General features: G+C 41.5%; 1 protein-coding gene across 2 annotated transcripts in view; it reads right to left on the bottom strand.

Annotated features, from left to right (window-relative positions):
- LOC134531663 (DNA repair protein RAD50-like) overlaps positions 1 to 21102 on the bottom strand; it is a 253543-nt gene that overhangs the window by 212573 nt on the left and 19868 nt on the right. For both annotated transcript variants that reach the window (XM_063367443.1, XM_063367442.1), the window contains exon 4: positions 11463 to 11575. In XM_063367443.1, the coding sequence (XP_063223513.1) occupies positions 11463 to 11575 (113 nt within the window). The remainder of the gene's footprint in view (positions 1 to 11462; positions 11576 to 21102) is intronic.

Below are 21102 nucleotides of genomic sequence, written 5' to 3'. Positions count from 1 at the left end.
AATAACAACAGATCATGAAGTTATTCATTAAAAACACATACATGCAGAATCATCGTTACACTGTTGTGGGGCGGAAAGAAAAAGGGTTACAATATTAATTAGCATATTTAGGGGTGCGGCGCACTGCAGCTAAGCGCCCTCTTGCTGTAGTTTGTGGCGCGCAGTTTGAATCGCACACGGCTACGTACGTTACGACACAGATGCCGGGTAGGAAAGGTGTTGGGAAAGGGAACGGAGGATGATCAGGCGCGTGGGGCGAAGCCCCGGCTGACGTCAAAATAAATACAGGTTAAATGTCGCTGCTCATTTATACCATTTCGTCTTCATGAGATTGCAGAAGAGATGAATAAAGAAAAAAGTAAAATAATAGTTTGATGTATGCCCTAATACTGCAGGGAGTTATCACCACACATATAATATATATGCTTATTATAAATTTTTTAATTTGTTCCCAGCCCCTTTTGCTCCCTCAGTCGCTTTACTTTGTTTCGTGTGAAAAACATTCTCTTGCTTTACCATGAGGCTGAACAAACTTATGAGAATAATATTTGAAAGTGATGGATACACAGAGCATGAATCAAAAAAATTTCTGTTAGTTAGAGATACAGAAAGGAAAATAATATTGGCAAAGCACATCTGTAGAATAACCCCCACCGGATATATTCTCTAATAAAAAGAGTGTTAATACCTCTGAGGAGAGTAATAGATAAACATATTTGAACAACATTTAAAGGTTTTTATATATATATATATATATATTGAAAACTATTTTTATTTTAATATTTACCAAGTATTTAATTAATTAGGTAGTTTCACGTCATTGCTAGGCTCAAGGTAAAATTTGGATATAGGCCCCGAGCAAGTTTCGGAACGTGCTCTTATTAGTGCTTGCTCTATGGTGAGTGACTTCAGCCCTGGGATAGTCTTGGCCAGGTTGCAGTGAGGATCACAGCTCAGGAAAATCGCAGCAGTGTGTAGGATCGAGGGTGGGATGGCTATAAGATAGGCCATTGCAGGAAGTGTTACGAACGTGTACCTACCGGATAAATGAAATGTAACTGTCACGTGCAATGAAATAGTGCATGTTAGCATGTGTGCTTGTACCAAAGGAGTTTCAGAGCCGCAAGTGGAAAATACAGACAGGTCGGCAGCTATGGGTCACGGGTTCAGTACAGGAGAACCTCGTCAAGGGATCTTTTGGAATGCTGTCTCAAATAGGACTGCATATATAAGAGTCGTGTGTAACAGACATTGAGGAACAGCTGAAGAACCTTGGGCGAGTGATGTCGTCGTACCAGCCGATCACGAGGACTCATTAATGATCAGAACATGGTGGTAAAATTATCACCATAAAACAAGTAAGTGTAGCAGTCAACTCGAGCAGGGATGATCGCACACACCCTACAGAAATAATTATACCCTCGCTTTCCCACATGTTGCTGACCGACAACGCCACATAAATTTCCGCTTGCAGAGGGACAAGTTTCTGTGGGAAATGGTGGGTAATTCCACATATGATACCCATGTACCATCCCAGGGTGAATCAGATTAAGCAGAGCAACCATAAAATTAAGGCGCACCTCCCATTGCACCTGTCAGACGACCACACACAGTGGGATTTACACATACTGGAAATTATATTCTGCCTGCATTGGCATGGTAATGCAGCTACAAGCGAGACCCTATCGTATCCGTAAGCTAGCGGCCATACACGCAGCCGCCCGACACTGCCAAGCCACCTATCAGGCTCAGATAACTCCCGTTAGCACATGCCCACCTCCAGAGCTGATGGCCGCCCAACTTGTTTATGACTATTTGCACCCCCTTTCCACAGAGAATCGTAATTTCTGCGCAGGTTTGACTACAAAGTGTATTGGACCAATCCCAGTGTTTAAGATATTTTGGGGCCACGAACCATAGTTGTCCAACTACCAACAGGACGTGCAGCGAAATATCACTGAGACTCAGTGAAGGTGGCAGCCTTGGTACAGGACACGCTGATGGGCAAAACAAAAATTGAACCCGCGAACCAGACAGCTGAAGACACGTGAACTTAGCCACATTAACAACACCGACGGGGTGGCAGAGATTCAGATGGTTCCCAGAGACGGTAACACCTCACCAGCTTGCTCCCGACCCGACAAAATGGAACCCCGGCAATTGTTCCTGAAAGCAGAGAGCAACACGCCCACCTTCCACTGGTTCAACAACAGTACAGATGCAAAGATCACAACACGTACCTTCTCACTTAGTTCCCTAATTTGGAAACCATATGATGGAGAACAGCAACTGGACACACTTGTAGGACAGAGCTCTTATGGCCCCTTCACTAGTCCTTGACAGAGTCTCATTTCCACGTGAACATCGAAGAGCCTTCGGAACCCAACACGAACATAACTGAATCCACGGGCAAAGCAGCAGTGACAGAAACAGAAGTACCAGCGCCACATTAAAACCTATGGCCTCGCAGGGCAGTCGTGCCACTCAGATGTGGCAACCAGGGGAAAAACGACCAACCCCCCAACGCAGAGAGAGGGCTGCACACAGCAGAATCAAATTAGCTACTATAGTGATGATAGAAGGAAGGAGGGGGGGGGGGGGGGCAATAGAGGTTGAACATCCCTTAAGCCAGATGTGTCTTGACCTGCTCACGCACCCCACCCCATCTCTGCCCGACAACAACCTCTATGGCCATTATGTAATTCCAACCCCCGTCCTCCCAAAAGAGTGTGTGCATCATGTGTTTCACTCCACCATAAAAAGAGGCATTTGTAGAGCCTGTGCCATGTTCCCCAATAAAATTTAATTTGCTTATTAAAATTATTGTGGTATATTTGGCTAGTTCAGGATGCCTGCATGGCTAGCCAAGCGGATATAGCAATACAATGAGCACGGTCATGATGTCTTACATATAGTGTGAAAACGTGTGCTAAAGAATGTACAATAAAACATAACATTGGCGACGAGGATGGGATACTTCACCGGTGTGTTTGTTTTTTGAAAAATAAAAAAAAGAAGAAAAAAATAAAACCAATAAACAGTTAAAATGTCCGGTTTCAAGGTGGAGAAATTCGTCCCCGAGGACGATTTATGGGACTCGTATGTTGAAAGGTTAGAACAACTCTTCATTGTCAATGGCCTTGGGAACAAAGATGAAGATCAGGTAAAACGACGGGCATTTCTTATTTTGTCAGTCGGCAAAGAGACTTACGAGGTTCTGCGAAATTTGTCGGAACCAAAAAGGCCGACACGAACACAGCTACAGTGAGTTAGTGATGTTGTTAACGGGACATTTTTCCCCGAGGCCTTCAGTGATTGCAGAGCGGCATAACTTCCATAGACGGGTCCAACAGGAACAAGAGACGGTGTCTGAGTTTGTAGTGGAGTTGCGGAAGTTAACTCGATTTTGTAATTTCGGGACATTCCTGGATGCTGCCCTGCATGACCAATTTGTTGTTGGGCTGAAAGACAAAAACATTACGCACAGATTGTACCTCGAATCAGATGACCTAACTTTCGAGAAGGCAGTTGCGCTGGCAGTTTCCTAAGAAGCCGCGGTAGGTAATGCTTCTCTTGGGGGATCGGAGCATGATTCTGTTCACGTTGTGAAAGTACGCACCCAAAGGGGTTGATCCCACAGTGGGCATAGCCAGTCCCGAAATCAGGGCTCTGGTCAGTCCCAGTGTCAGGGTTGTGGCAACACTAATCATGCAACTGTGCAGTGTAGGTTCAAAGGTTACAGATGTAAAAACTGTAAACCAGTTGGTCATTTAAAGAGAGTTTGTCCTAACTTGAGTGGAAAAGAAAAGGGTGAAGCTGCATTTCAAAATTATGTTTTGCAGGACACTTCGGGCGGTGCTAACAGTGTTCCAGATGAAACAGAGTTCTCTGCCTTGTTTCAAGTGTTACGTACACAATCCGCTAAGCCAAAGCCGTGGGTAGTGTCTGTGAATGTGGGAGACGTCCAGTTAGATATGGAGATCGATATTGGTGCCGCAATATCAGCAATCTCGGAACTAACATACAGGAACTTGTTTTCAACCTACCCCTTGCAAGCTACTAGCGTTAACCTCAAGTCGTACACTGGAGGTGTTATTAGTCCATGCGGCACCATCAAGGTCCTCGTTAATGTACAAGGGCAGAAGACGTCCCGGGTGCTGGATCTCTTTGTGATACCAAATGGCGGTCCCCGCTTGTTAGGTAGAGATTGGTACGAGGTGTTGCAACTTCCATGGCCGGGAGTTAATCATGTAAGTGTTTCCCCTAGAGATACAGACGATGTGGAAGTGTTGAATACGTTGAAGAAGAAGTACCCTTGTCTGTTTGATAATGAGTTAGGAACATTTACGGGGGAACATGTGTCCTTGTGCATGAAGGCAAATACAGTGCCAGGATTTTACCCCCCAAGGACTCTTGCATTTGCTCTTAAAGCTAAAGTCGATATAGAGTTGGACAGGCTCCTGCAGCTTGGCATTCTTTGCCCAGTTATGTTAAGCTCCTGGGCAACCCCAATTGTCCCTGTTGTAAAGAACGATGGAAGTGTCAGAATTTGTGCAGATTTCAAAATAACTGTAAACCGGCACCTACTAGCAGAACACTACCCACTGCCACGGGCAGAAGAATTGTTTTCTAAGTCACGAGGGGGTCAAGAATTCTCAATAATTGATCTTTCTCAAGCCTTCCAACAGTTACAGCTTGACAAGCCGTCACAAGAATTGTGTACTATAAATACCCATAGACGGCTCTTCCAGTACAACAGACTACCATTTGGCATAACCTCATGTCCAGCAATATTTCAAAGAACCATGGAACAAGTTCTGCAAGGATTAGATGGCGTCGTCTTCTTCCAGGATGACATCTTGGTCACTGGGATTTCCAAGGATCAGCACTGGGATCATTTGCATGGGGTGCTGCAGTGACTGCAAGAGCATGGATTCAAGGTAAATGAAAGGAAATGTAAGTTCTTTTGCTCATCTGTTAAATTCCTGGACCATAAAGTTGATCAGGATGAGTTGCACATGTGCACAGACAAGGTTGAGGCTGTTGTGGAAGCACCAGTGCCTGTGAATGTTAGACAGCTGAGGGCCTGGTTAGAGTTAGTAAATTATTATGCCCGATTTCTACCAAATTTGTCCACCGTACTGAGCCCTTTACACAAGTTGCTACAGAAAGGGTGTAAATGGTATTGGTCCCAAACTTGCCAAGATGCCTTTGTAGATTTGAAGAAGTTGATGGTGTCCTCACGAGTGATGACGCATTATGACCCAAGTTTGCCTATAAAGTTAGCGTGTGATGCATCACCATACGGGGTTGGTGCTGTCATTAGTCATGTATTTCCCTGATGGATCGAAGAAACCCATTGCATTTGGCTCTCGTACATTGTCGACCACAGAGAAAAATTATTCACAGCTGGATAGAGAAGCTCTTGGAATTGTGTTCAGTGTTAAGAAATTTTTCAATACTTATATGGGCGTGAGTTTCTCTTGGTAACAGACCATCAACCATTGATTCACATCCTTGGAGATCATTGTGGTATTCCTCAACTAGCTGCAAACAGATTACAACATTGGGCTGTGTTATTACAAGGTTTTGATTATACAGTTGAATATGTCAAGGGAGACCACAACAGGAATGCAGATGGGCTCTCCAGGTTGCCGCTTCACAGTCTGGAAATGTCTGAAATATTTTTGTATCTGCATGTGGGCGTAAAGGAATTTCTGCCAGTGACTGCAAGGGCTATTAGGTTGTCATCAGAACGAGACATTGTTTTAAGTAAAGTAATAAGGTACGTCAGGGATGGATGACCGAGCGACGTGGAAAACCACTTAGAGGCATTCTACAAACGGAAACATGAGCTGGCATTGGAGCAAGGCTGTATTCTTTGGGGCACCACGGTTATCATACCACAAGCACTACGGGACAGAGTGCTACAAGAATTGCATAGCAGCAATTTTGGCATTTGTAAAATGAAGGCATTAGCACGATCCTACGTGTGGTGGCCAAAAATGGACCAAGATCTGGAAAGGGTAGTTTCTCACTGTGATGCATGTCTCCAAAATAAAGCAATGCGAGAGAAATCAATCCTCTTGTCTTGGAGTTGGCCTAACAGGCCTTGGCAAGTGTACATGTGGACATAGCAGGTCCTTTTATGGGAAGACGTTTCTTGGTGATTGTGGACAGTCACTCTAAATGGCCAGACGTTTACGAATTGTCTGGCATAAGCTCAAGCGAAGTCATCAAAAAACTTCGTGGGTGGTTTGCTACATATGGAATTCCAGAGCAGCTTGTTTCGGACAATGGAACACAGTTTTCGTCAGCAGAGTTCGACCAATTTTGTCAGTCTAACGCCATCAAACATACCTTCTCCCCACCATATCACCCGGCAACGAATGGGTTAGCCGAAAATATTGTGAAGACCTTCAAGAATAAGGTCAAAGCTCTTGTACATTCCAAAGTGCCCTTATCAGAAGCATTACCTCTATTTCTTCTCACATATCGTATCACTCCACATTGTGCAACTGGTGAGTCCCCCAGTTCTTTGCTGTTTGGCTGAGTGATTCGTAATAGACTGACCTGCTTGTTGCCATCAGTTTCTTCTAAGGTGGTGGCACGCCAAATGCCATCAACACATCAGTCTCACCACACCACAAATTTTGATATAGGAAGAGCAGTTGGTTTCCGTGCATATGCCGATGTGCATAAGAAATGGGCCAGAGGGGTCATAGTTGACAAAATGGGCCCACTCTCTTACAAGGTTCAAGATGCAAGTGGAAATGTTTTTCGTAAACATCTCGATCAATTGCGCAGTGTTCCCCCATGTCCGATGACTATGGATGGATTCTGGAAGGAAGCCAGGGAGACAGACTGGTGGGGAAGGGAAGGTGCGAAGGACGTAATGTACAATGTACAGAAGGAAGCAGTGAAGATCATAGTGTGGCCAGTGCTGACAACGCAGATGATGATTGCGCTGTCAACATTGAAGAACGAATTCAACCAGAAGTGGACGGTGGTACTGACAGTGATTTTAAAGGGTTTCCAGTGTGTAATAACACGTCAAGCAGTGGGGGGAAAGAATGAGAATATTCTATGAGGAACAGAGTTCAGAAACGAAAGGTTGATTTGTAATGTATTTGCCATTAGAGGTTAGGTTCCTTCTTGGATTTTTGGACTTGAGAGCAAGCATATGTTGTGCAAACTATTGAAATTATGTTATATTGAATTATGTACTCTCTAATTGTAGATTTATGTTTTGTGTAAACTTAAGAGTGATGTGGCAAACTCACATCTCCCATATGGTGGGAGTGTGGTATATTTGGCTAGTTCAGGTTTCCTGCATGGCTAGCCAAGCAGATATAGCAATACAATGAGCACGGCCATTATGTTTTACAAATAGTGTGAAAACGTGTGCTAAAGAATGCACAATAAAACATAAAAATTATTATTGTTATTCTATACTTATTATTTTATGGCCCGAAGTAATGATATGTCAGAGGTAAATTTAAAGATGGAGTGGCACTATGCACACAGAATTATGAATGAATCTCCCTGAAGCAGTTTTTTTTTATTAAACTTTAAATTACATAAGAATTTAAATAATAACTGTAACCCCGTCTGGATTTTAGTGTATCTTGTTTGCATGTTGAATAGTTTATATTATTGAAGCTACCGCACAATTTCGAGTTCACCCAGGAACTTGCTTTTTCTAATTTCTGGACTACATTTAAACCGATTGCATGCCGTAGGCTTTTTTTCTCCTTAGTAGTTTTACTACATAGTTTTAATATTGCTGAGTAATGGTTATGACAATACCTGCCATGTGTGTTTCACTAAGAGACTAAGGCTAATGGGTCACCTTAAGAGCCTATGTTATTACCATCTACTACTACTGCAAGCAGTGTGCCTGACGCTGAGAGCGAGTGAGTTTCCATCGTCGGATATACTGGAGGCACTAGCACCCACACGGGTCACGTCATGGTTTAGTAATTCAGAGTCACAGCTGGGTCCATGTGCCCATCCACATGGTGGTGCCCAAGGCTTTATAAACCAACTTCCACAACTGTTAAGTACGAAAATGCCCCACAAAAATAGTACTCAAGTGCCCTTAAAACCATTAGTAGGTTAATCAATGACACACACCACTATTTTGATTAGGACAGCTATTGAAAAAATTCCAAATTTTGTCCAGATAACTCAAAGTAGACCTATACATAACTATACATGTATGGTATTTTATGATTAGTTTGGGTACAAGTATTTCTTTCTTAATTCAAGTTTGACGTCGACCAGGACCAAGCCCTCCCTCAAGTCAGATATGCCTCACTCTGCTTTAGGCCCCTTCTCCTCCCACCCTCCAACGTTCGTGTGCATGTGCGTGTGTGTTAGTTCGCCACAGCAAGAGGCACGCATTGAATCTCTGCCACATTCACTAATGTTTAGTTACCTAATTACTATAATTGTAATTTTTACTTTTATTCCATTTCCAAGTGTATGTGTTTCAGGCTATTATAATGACTGAGCTGCACCATGCGCAACCCTTTGGGAACAAACCTTCACTCTGGCAGTTTATATTTGAACTCAAGTACTAAACAAGTAAATATACAAGTACTAATATTAATACTGGTTAAATACTGGTAAATTGGTTTTAAAAACTTAAAGGATATTGTTATGTTGTAAGTATCCTCCTGTAATTTTTCAAGACCTGGCAGTAATTCAGAAGCTTCCTGCGGCAATGAAACCTTGAGCGCTCCCCGGTCTTGATTCTCTCTCAACCACCGCCCGGAGCAGGAAGCAACCACTGCACCTCGGCGACTTCACAGTTTAAATTACTGTCCATTAGCATTTCTTAACCATATTCTTTATCTTTGAGGCCTATTGCCGGTGGTAGACTGCTTGATGTAACAATTTAAGTCCAGTAATGGTCATCTGAAACGCGACAACGAACCTTAACCTCTAGACTAGGTCACATGGTACCCCGGTTCGTACCTAGGCCTGTTGAATTATTGCAGTTGGCATTTTTTACAGTATCATTGTGTGTGGATTATTGTTAATGACCTCTCATGTGGAATACTGTGTAAACAAAAACCATCTTACCAGATTGTCCGCTTGACCACATGCGGACAGACCAAGATGTGTGGAACACCTGGAGAGCCCAGTGACGACGATGATAATATGTATTAACACTTTCAAGCCCAGCTATCATGTTATTGTTTTGGCCTGACATCCCAGCCATTTTTTTGTTATTTTCATTCAAATTTTAAAATTTTATTTTGAGAAAGAATTGAAATATCTTTACAACTATCAAATCTTTGAAACTATATACTTCATGAAAAAAAAAAAAAAGGAATTTGTAGAATATTTTTTTTTATTTTGAAATAGTGCTTTTTTATGTATTTACATCTTATTCTTATAAATATGAATTAGACAGTTATTATAATGTAAAAAATTAAATCTTACATAAATATTCTACATTTGAGCTTTTTTTTACACAGTAAGAAAATTATATTATTAGATATCAAATGCTTTAGAATTGATACTTTCTAAAATAAAAATAAAATAATTGCCTAGCGAATTGCAAACACTGTTTAGATCAAGTATAACAACTTAAAAAAAAAAATTATTTTACATGTATCAAAAATTTGTACACTGTAAAAATATATTTACATAACTATAATATACTCTAGAACCATTTTGTTATCAATATAAAACCTTATCAGTTACTACTTGTAGGGTAATGAACACTATTTGAGTGTATCAATCTCACACCGAATAAAATTATTTTACATGTAATTTTCTACACAGTAAAAAACACAGATTTATATAGTGGAATAAAACTCTCAAACACTGATACAATCAATAAAAAAATCAATTACTGCTTGGAGGGTTATAAATACTGTTTACAGCAAAACACACTTTGTGAATGATGATAATAAAACACATGCAATGATTAAACATCTCTTTGCATGCCTTCTGAATTTCACGCGTCCAAAAAGACATGTATTTTTTATTTCACATAATTTCCCTTAGTGTGGTATAGCCTAAAGCAACCTGGGATACACAATGCCACCTGACACTAAGAGCTCCACCAGCATGTTTCTCTTCGTGTTGCTTTTCCTGTTTCTGCTTTTCCTTTTTCTGAACAGACTTTACAAATACGTGTCGGCTGAGATTTTTTTTCTGTAGGAAGAATTTTGTCAGGGAAGTGCCTTCCTGTAAGCCTGTTTGTGTTCGAAGCACTGCCCACATCTTCATTTTCATTTTCCGCTCCACCTTTTTTGACCAATTCTTCTCCCAACTCTTGCATGAATGTTGCAAGATGGCAGTACTTTTTGTCGTCTGCTCTTCGTGTCTTCTTGAACAAGATGAAAGCATTCACAATAGACATTACAAAGAGGTGTAAGAACAATTTTTTCCACCACTTTAGCTGTTTTCGCTTGAATGGGTAATATGCTATTAGCTGATCATTTCTGTTTTCTCCAGTTTTGTGAAGATTGTAGTCCAGTATGGCATCTGGCTTTGATTTAGTCTGTTGGCCTTCCTTTGTTCGAACAACTTTCTCAGTGCATGAATCATCCTCTTCCACTTCGCCATCCGAAGCAGAATCGTAAATAAATTCAGCTGTCTTATCTGCACTATTATATTCATCCATTTTTCATTACAGAAAAATTCCGCCACTTGCCAATATAACTAAAATTTGCGGGAAAATCATTTTACAGCGCAAGTAAATAAACACCCGTTATTTAGTTACAAAAAGAAATACCAGATAGCAGTAGCGAACAAATTCATGTTAGTAGAGAAAGAAAAACGAGTTACGAAGAAATTGAATATGTTACGGCCAATAAGTTCCTAAAAATCCAACAGATAGCAGCACTTATATAAAGAAAATATACACTAGAGACCCAAGAAAAGGTACGAAAAGCTTTTGCTCTATAATCAATCGGCAGTTCAAATCAGTGCATTTAAATGTGTAAGCCCGAGCGTGCCTCGGGCTTGGGCCGTTCATTACTTAACCTAGGCCCGATACATACTCGGGCTTGGGCTTTAAAGTGTTAATAATAATTTTTATTTCCTCTTTTTATTACACTTTCATTATCGTTAACAGTAAGCCCGCTACTCAGAGCATGCTAATAGGGTTCGAATAAGACGATAGAGGAAATCGAGTCTAACACCCACATGGGCCACGTTATGGCCCCGGGTAGTCTTCAGCTTGGTTCATGTGCCTATCTGCGTGATTGCACTCCAGTTCACTACTAGTAATCCACCTAATTAAATAGGCATATTTCCCAGACATCAAGTGATTACTTCGAATGCAGTATTAAATCGAAAACCCTAAAAAATTTTTCTTTCATTTTTGCTTAACATTAATAAATTTGTTAAAATATATCACTTATATTTTTTGTGTGATATCACGTAGCTCAAATTCTATAGACTACTAACACAATGAAATCCACAAAAAATTAACTCACCAACAGGATTCCTCTTGATGACAGAAAATGACATGATTCAGTATTGGCTTTGAGACTCCCAGGGCCGCTGACAAGACATTCTCATTAACACAACGACCCCGAAAATCCCTGTTCTGTAACAAATTGACACCAAGTCAAGTTTAACACAACTAGTAGTGTTCTCTCAAGCAAACAGCTTGTAGGATGTAGTTTTATAAGAGTATAAGCTATCAAAACTTGTAAGGACCATATCACTTTGAATAACTAAAAATAATTGTTTGAAAATGTATATAATATTTCAAACTATTCTTGAAGTAAGAAATTATGAGCATATTCTACAGAGAGCATTAGGCCATCATAGAAAACCAAGACTGACAAATATATAAAAATACTAGATGACCCGGTGAACTTCGTACCACCTAAAATTAATTTGATTGTAACTCTTTATAGTGATTATTAATCCTTATCAGCCTTCCAAACTCTTAATTCATTGAGATCGAGAATTTTAGTCCAATTGTGTACGGTTTAGGTTTTGTTTGGTTATTAAATGAAACTCTTTTATAATTAAAATGAATTTGATGTATTTTATTTACATGAAAGATAAATGCAGTTAACATTCAATGTAAAGCTTTCTGGTAAACTACATTTTTCGTTTTGTTTTTCAGCGCATAAATAAACAAAGATGATAGCTTTCCGACACGCAAACACACGACATACAGTTGTCCACGCGCGAAACACGGAAACTCCAAGTTAATTCCGCCAACTTCAGTGGTCATGGGTGCGGTTCCCATGTGAAGTAGCTCCCTGCGCATTCAAATAACTTTGACAACCTATGGCAGCTCGTCCTCTCCTTGGCATTGTAATGAACACTGTAAAACAACACGGAATTGTTTTCATAATCACTGAAATCTGACGAACTTATTGTTAACCTCCGACTTATTCCTCGAATTTTGCTAAAACACATTTGAATTAATTTGTGGTTATGTCTAAGCCTGCAAAGTCCATTTACCTTAATAGAATGGCTGATCAAAATAAATGTTCGCAAAATGTAATTAAATTTGTTTTTACCAAATAATTTCTCAAAACCCACTACCTTTCCTTAACGAAAAAAACAATTTTAAACGTAATAGATTTCACACAACAGCACGGAATGAAAAACACATAGATGAAAAACCGTTATGCATGGTGCAGCTGTCAAACGAAAGGTCCGCCACGTACACCATCTATTGAATGTAATCGGAAGTGGCAATTCCCATACAAAATTACCAATTATATTTGTTCATTATTTCAGTTGTTGCTTTGGGTTTTTTCTAATGTTCTTTTTCCTAAACCACACCAGTATTGAGGCAAACCAAAAAAGTAATTATTTAAACCGGTCTAACCATTTGAGTTTTTGCGAGACTAACGCACTGCAATCAATTTTTATATATAGAGACTAAATAATGCCCGGCATGAGTTGCAATGCCTCTTTAATTTTTTTCTCCAAATTTTTAAAAATAGGTATACATAAACAGTGTGTGTGTGACTGTGTCTCTATCCTGCTCTATCTCTACACCTCTCTGTAACTCTCTATATCTTTCTATCTGGAGAGTAATGTTATTCGCGTCCGTAGGTTTAACTAACTCCCTACACGTGCTCTCAGGGTAGTGCTAAATGAACAACACCCGTAACACTGTGGTCATGTCTCGCAGTACCAGGGGCCTAGGCTTAATTGAATGGGTCACGAGGTGGAAACCCTCTATAAAAAGTCAAAAACCTTGGGGCACCAGGCACCACCCCATTGAATTTAGTAGCCTTCCTCCAGCAACCGGGGCTCTGCTGGAGTGGACAGATTATTTCCCTAGGTATATGCAACATCTTCTCTTAAACAAAAACCAAACAGAGGTCCAAATGGACATAAAACAGATGATGAGCAATGCCGCCCTTCAAGCTGGAAGCCAGAACATTCCTTTTTCCATCAACCGAGAAAGAATCAACTCTGTACCTACTGCTACTGACCGCCAAACACCAATAGAGACTCAGTACGAAGATTGAAGAGTTTCTCGATTACATCAAGGACAGGAACAACGTACATAGCGAAATTAGATGACCAGCCAGGTGTATCGAAACAGCAAATAGCCTGGCATTCAAATACTATAGTGCCGCTCCACAGGGACACTGAACAGGGCAGTCTCATCCACGCAAACGTCCCCCTGGATGACTTCACAATCCGAGGCACCATTTACTCCTAAGAACACCAAACCAACACCGGAGGAGATAAACAACTCAAAAAAACGGCAGCTATCTACACCTAGCCCTACTTCAGCCACCGATCCGCTGGCACTCAAAAAGCCAGCCAAGGATGCTGCTTGGATGGAGGTGTTGCGGAGAAACAAGAAGAAGCAAACACCCCACGATGAAGTGGCTACACCAAGTAAAGCCCAAAAGCCATAGACAAACGATGGCTCTCACTCCCAAAACAGCCACCAAAAAAAAAAAAAGAGAGAGGAAAAAACCACGAACAAAGACCATCCTCATCCAACCAGTAGAAGGGCGAACCTACGCGGATCTCCTCAAGGAGATTAAAACCAAAGTGAACCCCACTGCGACTAGCGTAGACATAAAGTCTATCAAACAAAGAGAAGGGGCGTATTACTAGAGATGTGTCGCAAAACCGAAGACAGCACCGCCTTCACCAACGCGGTCAGGTCAGCCACCTCGAATATCAGCACGGTCAAGACACTGACACCTACGTCGACTATTGAAATCCTCAACCTGGATGGAGTTTCTAACGAAGATGACGTCCGTGCAGCACTCAAACGTGACTTTACCACCGGCCTGGAGATTAAACATGTTAATCTAACAAAGATCACCCCGCGAGGCCAACCTGCATCTTTTTGCGAGATCAACGCGAGCGCTACGAAGGCCCTCTATAAGGCTCGCATCAAGGTCGGATGGGTCAACTGTCGCGTCCGACCAGTCACAAGAGTAACCCGCTGTTTCAGATGCCTTGGATATGGTCACCTGTCACGCTCCTGCAAAGGACCGGACAGAGGCAAGTGGTGCTACAAATATGGCGGAGAAAGCCATAAGTCTGTAGACTGCGCTGAACAGCCAAACTGCTTTTTGTGCACACCGGATAAAGATGACAAGGATTGCCTGTCCCACATCTCTGTCTACGGGGCCTGCAAGGCATACCGCGCTACTCTAACTGAAACTACAAGATTGAAGAAATGATGCGCGTATTCCAAGGGAACCTCAACAGGTGTGTGCTAGCGCAGAACCTACTATGTCAACGTGTCTTTGAAGACAAGATTGACGTCTGTATCATTTGCGATCAACACTCAAACCTTCAAGACAAAACATGATTCACAGATAAAACCAACACGGCAGCGATTTGGACTGTAAGCCCAAACAAGGTAACCATCATCAACAGCGGATAGGGAGCAGGATTTGTCTGGATAAAAACCTCCATGACTTACTTCATGAGCGTCTACCTTTCACCTAATGACGGTATTAGCGTGTTTCGCCAAAAAACAGGCTAACATTGAAAACACGATTAGCAAATTCAATAGCGAAGTCATTGTAGCTGGCGACTTCAACGCCAAATCTGCTGAATGGGGAGCAGATTTCTCGGATACTAGAGGAAAATAAGTCGCAGACTTTACGTCAAGCTCGTTCTCACAGTCCTGAACACTGGAAAACACTCCAACCTTCAGAAGACCGGGGTATCAGGAGTATATCGTCGACATCTTAATGGGTACCCCAAGAATCACCAGAAGAAGAACCACAACTGGATCGTCTTTGAAGAGTAAAGTGGTAGCGACCACCAACATATCACATTTAGTGTTGAGGTGGCTCCCACCCCAGCAATGCAACAAGGCCCTAAAGAACGAAGGTGGAACGCCAGAAAGATTGACCTAGAAGCTCTCTGAGTCTCTTTCACAAAGGTGGTCAACCCTTAAATTCCACCCAGCTCCCAACACCAGAAGTGAGATGGAAAGAATGGTGTTCACAACGATCAAGGCCATCCCCACCTCTTGTGAAGCCTCTATGCCACGATCCAAAACCTTGGCCTACACAGGCCAGCATACTGGTGAACGCAGGAAATTGCAGCACTTCGAAAAAGATGTCACGAACTTCGCCATCGAGCAACAAGAGCTGCAAAATGCACCCCTGACCTAGCCCTATACTCAAGCGAGTACAAAAAGACCAAAAACGACTTAAACCGAACTATCAAGGCAAGTAAAACGACGCTGTGGAAAGAAATCTGCAACGACCTTGAGAAGGATATCTTGGGCAAACCCTGCCAAGTTGTCGTAAATAAAATCGGAAAGGCTACACGTAAACACAACCCCCCACCCCCCCACCCACCCTCCCCCTGCCATGACGACATTGTAGCAGAGCTGTTTCCCAAACACCCGATGCAAGAAAAAAGGCACTATACCAACAATGGTGAAGTTAAACCTTTCACACCCAAGGAACTGCAAGATGCAGCAAAGTCCCTCAAACCAGGAAAGGCACCCAGCCTTGACGGCATCCCAATGTCGGTGATCAAGATCATAGCCCAGGAATTTCTGGACCTACTGCTGAATGCCTACAACGCATGCCTTGCAACCGGCACGTTTGCCACTATCTGGAAACGCAGAGACTGGTCCTCTTGGACAACGGGAAAGGAACCCTCTTAACACCCTCGTCATTCCGACCATTCTGCATGCTAGACATCGCCAGAAAACTGCTTCAAAAGCTAATACAAGCAAGACTCCGAAATTACATCGACCGTGTCGGTGGCTTTACCAAAAATCAACATGGCTTCCGAAAAGGCCGATCGACGATTGGCGCGATTACAAAGATCATAGGGATTATAACCGAAGTGTGGTCTGGTAACCTTAAATCGCACAAAGTCTTCATCCTCCTCACGCTTGATGTGAAGAACGCCATCAACAGTGCAAAATGGGACGACATTGTGGACGCACTGGAGCACCGGTTCAAGATCAAAAAGGAGAACTTGGCCATAGTTGACGATTATCTCGACACAAGAATGCTAATCGTGAAAACCACAGAAGGCTCACAGGAGTATCAGATGACAGTTGGCGTAACACAGGGCTCAGTCATGGGCCCCGACGTATGGAACGCAGATTACGATGAATTACTGGAGATTACCCTACCGAAGCAAGTACAGCTAACGGGTTTTGCTGACAACGTCGCGGCCACAGTAGTGGCGGACAGTGTTGAGGAGGCCCAACTACTGGTCTGGTCGACCATTGAAGCCGTCAAGGCCTGGTTTAAGGAACACTGTCTGAAACTAGCTAAACATAAAACATAGATGGTTGTGCTGACGTGGACATTGGCGAGACAACACTGACATCAACATGAGCACTGCGCTACCTGGGAGTGGTGATAGATGAAAAGCTATCCTTTCGAAACCACCTTGAAAGTCCATGCACCAAAGCTAACAAAATGGTATCGAGCCTATCAAGAATCACGACAAACACAATGGGCCCACGAACCAAAAAGAGAAGAGTTCTTATCAAAGTAGTTCACTCAATCCTACTCCATGGAGCAGAAGTACAGTAAGTCCTCGGTTTACGTCGGGGTTACGTTCCTGAAAACCGCGACGTAAATAGAAACGACGCAAAATGAGCCATGTTTCATGCCACCGGCCGACCACGGCCCAAGGTCGGCCGGAAGCGCTGGCATACAGACGTGACAACGGGCAATTTTATCAGCAAATGACAACCGACAGCGTGGGAAACAAGTCCAACTAGAACTTCTCAGCTTTATAGAATGGTTATTTAACCAGCTGCTTTATTAACTTTATTGATTGAAATATAAAAACAGATATATAGTCGTTTGGAAGACATCTTATGAAGAAAAAATCATAAATTACAGTGAGCTGATACTGTAGGCCTACTACAAACGCATTTAATCACGATAAAATTAACAACGGCACGTTTAAAACTCCGGCCAACTCAATGATATCATAGCGACTGAAGTGTAGAGCTGTAGCAAACCGTATGTATTCGTTACTGAGTAACGGGTGCGGCATCTAGTAACGAGTAACGAAACGTTACACACGAATGCATTTCGTTACTCGCATTTTTCGTATGTTTTACGCATGCGCGCGCTTATTCGTTACAAAGAACTATGTTTGTTTATTAAGAAAAGTATAATTTGGAAATTCGTCGTCCAAGTTTTTTACTGTTTATTAAAGGTATTGTGTGTGTAGACAAAGTTTGAGATTGGAACAGAAACAACGTAAGAAGGTATTTTTTACAAATTATAAATATGTATGTTTTTGTTTTTTATCATCGCGTATTTTCACGTTTTTTGTTGTTATCTTAAAAGAGATATTATAATAAAGCTGCTCTAATGAGATTTTATTGTTTCTTGGTTAACAAAAGCTGTTAATTATCAAATACTTTTAATTGTTTATATTCGATTTATTATTATTTACGCGACGTCATACTGTACGCGTACGAAATACGACTCGATTCGTTGCTGTTACATAACATAGCACGTTATGCGGTATCAGAAGTAACGAGTAACGTAACGATACGATGGTAACGAGTACTAATTATTATAGTAACGAATACATACGGGTACACTTTTTTTAGTTACTTTTACACCTCTACTGAAGTGCCAAGGAGTTGGACGTAAAGGGGTAGGAGAAAATGCCGTGTCGTTGCGGGAAGTAGATAACACTTCTACGTGCGAGATATGTGGGTGGCCGAGCGGGCGGGCTGGTAGTATTGCATCACCGCGCGGAGAGCAGCGGAGAGCAGGAAGCGTCCCTCATGATGTATGATAAGATAAGGCGGTGAACGTGTAGCTTACGCTACATAGCATAAATTAACTACCGAAGGAAACAAAGAATTATAAACGAATTATATACGGTTTTTTTGGTTAAAATAAAGATTTACGGTCATTGTAAACGACGTTATTGTGAATCGGCGACAACTTAAATTGAAACATGAGTACTCAAACATTAGCGACGTTAATCTGAAACGACGTAAATCGGTACGACGTAAATAGAGGACTTACTGTAAGTGCAGATATTCTCAAGCAGAAGACCTATCGGCGGAAGATAGCAGCAGTACAACGGCATGGAGCCCTCAGGGTGACCTGCGCCTATCGCACGGTCTCCAAAGCTACCATACTAGTTATAGCAGGGGTTATGCCTATCGAGCTACTAGCATTCGAGAGAGCAAAACTCTATGACATCAAAGCTACCGGCGACAACACAAAGGAAGCCAGAGAAAAAATGAAGGCCGAAACGCCGGAAGAATGGGAAGACAGATGGAAGACCTGCGACAAGGGCAGATGGACAGCTCGCCTGATCCCGAACATCAAAACCTGGATCTACCGAAATCACGGTGAGACCGATTTTACATCCTGACTCAACGGTTGACAGGCCATGGCTCATTCAACGCATACCTACACAAATTGGGCCTACACCGAACTCCGATGTGCAAGTACTGCCCGGACAAAACCAATGATGCTGAGCACACGTTTTTCGAGTGTGAACGATGGAAGAACAACAATAGGCAAGACTCTCAATCCTGCGAGCCTAGTGAACCTTATGATACAAAGAGAATAAAACTGGAATAAAATCTCTGCCTATGTGCAGAGCATTCTCAAGGAAAAAATATCTGAGAGAGAGACCAGTGAAACGGGAGCGGACGTCGTTTGACGCAACACGGACTGGGTTGGAATAATGCTAACGCGGTTCCGGCCTAGTCTCCCCTGCAATACTTACGGGGAAAATGAAGAGAAGGGTTTTTAGTGGGTGGAAATCCCACACTACCGACCATCATGTGACACCGCCATGAGGTATGACACATGATTAAAAAAAAATATCTCTATCTGATAGCTCTCTCTCCACCTAACTCTATCTCTCTATACATCCCTCTCCCTTCCTCTCCCCCTCTCCCTACTTCAACCCCTTTCTTACTCTCTCCCTCTCTTTATCTTTCTCTGTCCTGCCCTCCCTCCCACCATTATTATTTAGACTATAGCAAAGAGGAAATACTATAAAATAATTACAGGTAACTATCAATACGACTCGCGTGCCATCTTAAACTGAAGCCTTACGACAAGAACAAATGCAGTTGGCGAAACGTCACATTTGTTTCATTGTTAGAAGCCTATTGTGTTCACCTGTGGTCTCTTTGCAGTACATATTGTACTTATTTAAGCCAATTGAGTTTTCTTATTACTGTTTTCATTTGTTCTGTCATCATGTCAAACTGAGCTGTCTGTTGTCAGTAACTTTGCTGTTGTTGTTTTGTCAATTTTATCACCCAATCAGTTCTTTTCCACATTTTGTAACATTTTACTGACTCAAATTCTTTTTTGGAGTTCCATAATGTGCTTATGTCTTTTTAAAAAAAAAACAGTTAAACTTGGCTTTTTTTGTGTGTTCTGTACATACTTAAATTTTTTTTAACAGTCTAGTTTTTCTAGGACAGACAAATACAATGCAATGGTGCAAGTCCATAATTTTACGACAGATTATTTGTACATTATTTGAATGATTCCTAGTCATTGATAGTTTGCACTGTACGTCATAGAGAAAATCCAAAAAATGGGCAAAGAAAGCTGAATACAAAGGCATGCAGAAAACAAGCTAAAAATAGCCAAAGACAAACAATTGGGTTTCCTCTATGACATACAGTGCAAACTGGCTGACCTCATGTCCAAAATAATGATTTGGAACAGATTATTTGTACCACAATTGCAATTAAATTTTGAGCACTTATGTGTCAGATCATTCACCTTAATGACCTCACTAATTCTGATTTTGACAAAATTTGATATTAAGGAACTACGTATATGACTAGGTAAGTAATTCTACCAAATTTAAGATTTTTATTTTCGAAACTGTCCAAGATAGACATAATAAAAATAAAAATTTTCATTAAAAAGGTAACTTATACACTTATATATGGCTGTAAAGTTTTCCTTAATTGTAGTAGAGTAAAAATTCAGAAATCATTTCAGTCTAGTAATGGGCATTTGAAACGTGAAATTGAAACTTAATAACTATACCAAGGTATGTGGTGCCCTGGTCTGCACCATAGCCTATTTATTAATTGCAGTTGTGTTTTACTGTAAAATTGTGTTAAAGTTGTACATTACCGTACAATTGTGTTATAGTTGTATTTGCATATCTTGTGTGAAGTACTTTGTAATAAAAGCCTTCCTACCAGAAGCCAGTGAGTGCTTTGTCCAGGGACTGAAGCATATGGGACGCCTAGAGAGCCCACTGATGCCCATCGACCAGTGTAGTAAGTGAGCCCGCCGCTCAGAGCGGGCTGGTAGGGTGTATGAACAAGAACATAGTGGAGATCGAGCCTAGCACCCACACAGCCAGGCCACCTCTCAGCCCGGTGGTGGAGTCAGCCGGGTCCATGTGCCCTTAAGTGCACAACTTAGCCACGAATAATGTGTACATTTCCCCAGACATATCAAATTTATAAAATATATAAATATATTAAAAAAATTTGTTCGTATCTTTATAATAAAATTTGAATTTTATCACATTCAGTGCCTAAACACATAATTATACTCCAAAGTAGTTTTAATCTTAAACTTTTTAATTGTTTATCATTGCAAAAAAATTTCACTTCATACAAGCATATCAAATAATTTAATGGAATGGATTTACTCCACCCAATAC

Source organism: Bacillus rossius, chromosome 5 (assembly GCF_032445375.1).
Source record: "Bacillus rossius redtenbacheri isolate Brsri chromosome 5, Brsri_v3, whole genome shotgun sequence".
Classification (NCBI taxonomy): domain Eukaryota; kingdom Metazoa; phylum Arthropoda; class Insecta; order Phasmatodea; family Bacillidae; genus Bacillus; species Bacillus rossius.
The sequence above is the reverse complement of the archived record's forward strand: the minus strand, read 5'-3'. Positions and strand labels throughout refer to the sequence as shown.